General features: G+C 46.0%; 1 protein-coding gene across 1 annotated transcript; it reads left to right on the top strand.

Annotated features, from left to right (window-relative positions):
* The first annotated feature begins 418 nt into the window (after window positions 1–418).
* On the top strand, window positions 419–5,154 carry mtpn (myotrophin). The gene is made up of 4 exons (XM_058078667.1): window positions 419–807; window positions 2,332–2,445; window positions 2,534–2,617; window positions 4,183–5,154. The coding sequence occupies exons 1-4, from the start codon at window positions 736–738 to the stop codon at window positions 4,267–4,269; spliced, it is 357 nt and encodes a 118-aa protein (XP_057934650.1). The 5' UTR covers window positions 419–735; the 3' UTR covers window positions 4,270–5,154.
* The last annotated feature ends 1,253 nt before the right edge of the window (window positions 5,155–6,407 follow it).

The following is a 6,407-nucleotide window of genomic DNA, read 5'->3' as shown; positions in this document are numbered from 1 at the left end:
TAGAATTTATTTTTTTTTTACAAGTTGGAATATTACAAGAAAAAAACAAAATAAAGTTGTCATTTATGGAAATGTAGGTTGCAAAAAAGTGGCACATTAATAAAGTGGTACAAGAATAGAGTGGTACATTAATAAAGTGGTGCAACAATAAAGTCAAACGATGATAGTAATCAGGTCATAATTCAAGTACATTTGGAAAAAATTAACTGCGGAAAAAAGATTTTAAAATCTGTCATTTCAAATAAGAGAACAAAGTCGCATTCTAACAAGAAAAAAATGTTACAATTTTATGATAATAAATTGATAATATGAGGAAAAATATTTTAAGAGCTGAGAGTTGAAACATTAGAGAAAAAATATCATTTTTTGCAAGTGTACCTAATGACGTGTCCGGAGAGTGCGTAACTTCCCAATGCTTACTTCCGGGTTCCGGCACCGGAAGTCTTGGTGCTAGAAAGGCGGATCCCTTTGTGCTAACTTGTCTTTCTCCATTTAGTGACACGCTTTCCTGCGTCCTTTCGTGTTTTAGTCACAATAGCAATAACATTGAGCCCCATCTCTTGAAATCAAGTCATTTTTTCGACACAATCGGTTTATTTCTCTCCCCGCCGTGACAACAGGAAGTGTACGCCCTCCCCGCTAGCAACAAAGCTAACTTTTTTTAACACCACTCTTTAGCATTGAAGCCCAAGCAAGCTAGCAGCGGCAACACTCTCCCACCAGAAGAGCAACAACATGGGCGACAAAGACCTGACGTGGGCATTGAAAACCGGAGACGTTACCGAGGTGGAGGGCATGCTCCTATCGGTAAGGAATGAAGAGTTGTGCCCACTGAAGCGAGTTAATGCGCGGCAGTCCTCCGACAAGTGGCAGCGGAAAGTGCTGTGGTCGCTCGCTAGCATGCTAACGCTAGCCGGAGTTGGCTAATGACAAGTTGATTCAACCATTGTTGAATAACTACAATGAGCATCAAAGTGGCGTTGTTGTACAAAGTCGACACAAACGGGAAAATTGTTTTGAGACCGGTGTTAGCATTATGGCGTGCGGTCTCTCAGGCGACATGGATGACAGGAACGGATTTTTTTTTAAAAGCCATTTTAGATTTGGTTTACGTGTGCCTCGACACCATCGTCCTGGAATGAATCATTTTTACTTGGTTTTATCCTGCTCGTAAACGCCACAGTGGCTATTGAGGACACTCATGCAACCTGTTGGTATGGTAAGCTAGCATTAACGTAAACATAAACAACACATGTATTGTTTTAGCAGCTTGTCTATTTTGTTGAAACAGGTGTGAATGGGCTCTCCCTGGTGTGGGTGGGTCGGTGTGTGGGTGGGTGGGTAGTGGCTCCATCAGCCAGCTGAGGTTTTGGCTTGCAGAGACCTTTTCATGGCAGTGATGGTGCTGTTTTGGTTTTAAGCACTTTAACGCAGCTTATTGTGATCCCTGTTCTAGATCATGTGAACTTGTGCACCCGCTTAAAAAAAAAAAATCCAGTATGGTGTTGAACATGGCTTGTCACCGGAAGATCATATCACTTGGACCCGGGATCTTGTTCTTTGGGTTACCACCCAAAATTCAAGAAAAAACTCTCCAAACCAGAAGAAAAAAATGTCTAGCTATTGGGAACATTGGTCCCAAGTGGTGAAGATGGCTTCACCAAGGGCATCCACTGTCTGGAACCGATGGCCGTTTTTATAAACCTCCCTTGCCATCCGCCCCACAATTGGGATGTCAATCAGGGGAAGATGCGGCATGGTCCAAAAGAGTGATGTTCTTCTCCCTGAAGACGTCCTTGGTCAAGCCAGTATTGTAAACTGCAGCGTTGTCCTGTTGAAGAACATAGCTGTTACCAAACAGACCAGGGCCCTCAGGGTCATGAGGGATGCCCGGGGCAACATTCGCGGGTCGGCGGAGTTAGCGTGTCACTACGCTGTTGGTGTGCTTCCTATGCTGGCTTTTGTTGTTTTATTTCTTTTACTCCAGAATATAATTTATTGAAATAAACATTTTAATCAAGCAAACCCGCAATTGTCAATTCGATGAAAATAATAATAATAATAAAAATGAAGAGTTACTGATGAAGAAAGGCTTATTGGAGGATGCTAGGTCATACGGTATCTTCCATGAAAGACTTGCTGTCGTCCACCACAGAGGACCTCAAAGTGGATCAGGTGTTTTCATTTGAGACGCTGCTGTAAGCAGATCCACCTGGACCACTTGAGACCTCCTCTTCACTAAAGACTCTTTGCTTGCAGGAAGTGATGTCATCAAAGGCCGCCTTTGCGTGTGTCTATAATGTGGTCCCCTTTCTCTTCCCTGTGTGGCAGAGCGAGGACGTGAACCGAACCCTGGACGGCGGCAGGAAGCCTCTTCACTACGCTTGCGACTTTGGTCGAAAGGAAATGGTGGAGTTCCTCATCTCCAAGGGAGCAGATGTCAACGTAGCGTCTCATTGTCCAACCTGGCTCGCATCATCCCCCCCCCCTCTCCCCCCTTAAATAACTCGGTGTTTCTCTGCCACCCTCGCAGGCCCCCGACAAACACGGCCTCACTCCGCTGATCTCTGCCAGCCTGGAGGGCCATGCCAGCTGCGTCAAGGTCCTCCTAAACATGGTTGGTCTCATTCACACCTGATGACACCTTGGCAAGACCCCCCCGAGTCCTGATCGGGCGGCTTTGGCAATAATCTTTACACACACTTCATTTTTAAATGGAATTTTTAACAAATATTTCATAAATATATATTTTACAATTGATAACTTGGTAAACAAATATTATAGAATTGTTCCCCGATGTCATTTATCGCCCATTATCTGGCAGGACGTCACACTGTGGTCTTTCACCGTGTTTAAAGCTCATAAAGATCCTGCTGACTCGCCGCACTCATTCATACGTGCTCCTGTCGGCACGTGACGCTCACCCCTCCCCTTTCGCACCAAATGAGCCGCCCCAAACCACACTCGCCAGCCACCACTTAGAAAGGCAATTTGACCCCAATTGGCGACCCGGTCCTAAGATCCCGCTGCAGAGTGCTGACACCGGGTCACGTTGAGAAAACACACGTTTAGACGTGTTGGGTTGCAAAGTGGACGTCCGGCCTGATCATTAGGTACACCTGAACAATGCTAAAACTACGCTTAACGGCAGGTTGTAGTACATATTTATTTTATATTATACAAATACTTTTTTAAAAACAATAATGTTTTTGTTACTGCATGCAGTTGGAGCTTCATATTTAGTTGGACATGCCATGAGAGCAGTTGAAGAATGTGAAGAATGTACATTTTGGTAAGACCTGGGTTCGAATGGCCCATTAGAAATGAGCCGGAGGATCCCATTGGCGGCCCATCTAGTCATGGGACCATCCTGGGCCGGAATGAAGGTTGGGTTGGTACTGGTGCAGAGTGCAGTCCCATAACCGTCAGAGAAGGCTGTTAAGAAGAACCTATTTTATGCTCCCATGTTGGCTTCCAATGTTACTGGCATGACAAGGAGATCCCACCATCATCATCCTCCAATGAAACAATGGAGCTTCAGGTCGTGCAGGGGCGTCAGACGGCAGGCGGCTATGTTGAGATGTCGCAGGGGGGGCATCCCTCATGACTGAAGTCCCTGGTCATGACAAAGAACTTCTTGACAGAGGAATAAGCCGACTCTCTTGGACCATCCCGGTTCTTCCCCTCTTCTCCATCCAATGGAGAACATTTGGGATGGATTTACATTAATGGACACGAGTTCCAGATGGTGGTTGCCCATTTTTCACCTTGTGAAGAAGAGTGGAACTTTCTATACATTTACTATACACTTTTTTTTTTAGCTATGGTTTTAAACGTTTAACCAGGTGATGAACAGTCTGGTTGACTTTAATGCTTGTTTGGAATAAACATGTTTGACTTGGAACCTCCATAAGATGCACCAGTGCTAAATGGCTAAATGGCTAAATGTACATTCTTGCCATTTTCAACTGCTCTAGTCTTGAATTTCTGCAGGCACGCGGTGCTTTCAATGTCAGTAAACACTGCCAGTAAATAATGGAAAGCGTGATGTCATCATTGCATTCGTATGGTGTCATCATGTGGCTGAGTGTGCTGTTCATTCATGAGCCCGGCCCCAAGGGAGGTGGTATGATGCCTGCCTCCATGACACCTGATGTCTGTTCATCTTCGTATCCTCCGCAGGGCGCCGACAAATACCAGAAGGGTCCGACCGGCATGACTGCCTTCGAGATGGCGGAAGACGACAACATCAAGGCTCTTCTCAAGTGAGGGGGACACTGGGGGGTGGGGGGGGGTGTTCGGCCCCGCCGGCAGATGGATGCAGCGGGTGGCAGCTGAGGGAAGATGGCTCCGCCCCTTCACCTTTATTGACCTCTTCTCACTGTCTGTTAGCCAGGTGAGGGGGGTCATCTTACCTTTCTGAACCTTTCCTCTACTCCCGCCTCTCCGGGATGGGATTTTGTCTCGTTTTTTTTGGGGGGGGGCTTTCCATTTCTTGAGCGGATTGGGGTGGGGGGGGTGGAGGGCTGACACGTGGGCTAAGCACTTAAATGTTCCTATTTTGTACCAATCCACTCATAGCGTGTGGCCTGATTGCACTGTACAACTATCCACTAAAGAAAGGTTGCGTTCTTTTAATACCCGCCCCCCCGCCCCCTCCCCCCGGAATCGACTTCTCGGAGCCGCGTTAACATATCACATTGTGCTTTGGAATGGGTGACGCATCATTGATTTCCTGTGTCCATTGACCAATCACCATGCCGGCTAACGACCAGGAGCACTTGAATGTTGTACAAGTCACGCTAACGGCAAAAACACATCACAAAAATACGCGTTTGTTTTGCTTTGCTACTGAGTGAATAGGAGTTTAATATTAAACTGGACTGTGGGGATGGGGATGGGGGGGGGGGGGGGGGGGGGCAGAACACCCCCTCTTCTAACCCCCCTCCCGTTGCCTTTGGGTTTGCTTTAGCTTGCATGTCTGCTTCTTCTTAGGCCGTCGCTCCACGTTTTCTTTTCTCGGTTGCTGTCAAATTCCGACTAATACTACGACTGGTGTCATGGCCGCCACAAGAAAATAAACGCTCTGAAACGCTGACTTTGTTGTGACAAAAAGTCTGTACAAACAAAAATAAAAATGTCCTTAAAAGCTCATTTGAGCCTTTCTTGCGTCATTCATTCATGAGTACTCGAACATCCAAAGGTAACATGGTGAACGATCGGTAAAATTGGATCACAACGTTCACGCCGTCTTATTGTAATAGAAATTTTGCCCATCATCCTCAATCCTTATGCGAGACATGAACACGCGTCTTTCTTTTATCTCTGCGTTCTAAAGATATAAAAACAGCTAAAATAAGAGGCGGCTAACAATGCTAAAAACCTCCAAAAAGCACATCATGTGACCTGCATGTGAAACACACCGTTATCGTTGGGAACATTGTTACGCCTAACAATGCTAGTCGCTAGCCCGTGGCGTAGTGACGACTTGCCACAGGCTAGCAACTAGCTTCAGCACACACCGGCTCCCGGTGCCTCAGGCCACTAGCCAAAGGCAAGGCTCCATGTTGGAGCTGTCCGTTTGTTTTTGGAAGCTAGGTGTAGCCTTCCTTTCTATGTTGCTATGTGGCATCAGGAAGGAAGTTCTACTAAAGTACTCAAGTATGACGTGTTAGCGTCTGTGTACCTGTTACCATATGCTCACAGCATGGATACAAAACCTCGGTGGAGCTTTTTGGAGCGCTTTGAATTGTTGTGTCACATGACGTGCGTTCATTAGCTGCCTCATTTTACCTGTTTTTATATCTTTAGAAGGTACAGAAAAGAGAAAGTGAGATGTATGTTGATGATGGGTAACATTCCATCTGCGTAGAATATAAAAGATGTTTTTTCGGTTAATCGGCCACTTCGAATTGACAGCCGGGATAGGCTCCAGCACCCCCCCGCAACCCTCGTGAGTATAAGCGGTAGAAAATGAATGAATATTTCCTTTGCCTCCATGGAGTCATCTTCATGTCTGGCCTAGGAAGACCCTGTCAATGATGATGATGATGATGATGGTCCAGGTGGACATTCATGTGAAATGACTCATCTGCCATACATTTTCATTTTGATGCCAAATTGCTTTTTTTTTCCCCCTTGTAAGAACAACCCCCCCCCTGGATAATTCCCACTTGCATGCTTGACACCTGAGATCTTGTGCTGATAATTAGGTTGCAAGTGCTTGTGTAGCAGATTCTGTTTTCTACACAAAAGAACGGCAGATTTTGCAACATCCTCATGTGGATCAACACCAAATGAGACACACACACACACACACATCTTCTGTATGTATATTCTAGTGTCATACTGCTGGGGGGCGGGGGGTGGGGGATGGAGAAAAATGTCCAAGGCGATGTTGACATGGG

This window comes from Doryrhamphus excisus, chromosome 7 (assembly GCF_030265055.1).
Source record: "Doryrhamphus excisus isolate RoL2022-K1 chromosome 7, RoL_Dexc_1.0, whole genome shotgun sequence".
Taxonomy (NCBI): domain Eukaryota; kingdom Metazoa; phylum Chordata; class Actinopteri; order Syngnathiformes; family Syngnathidae; genus Doryrhamphus; species Doryrhamphus excisus.
Note: the sequence above shows the minus strand (reverse complement) of the source record. Positions and strands in the feature narration are given on the sequence as shown.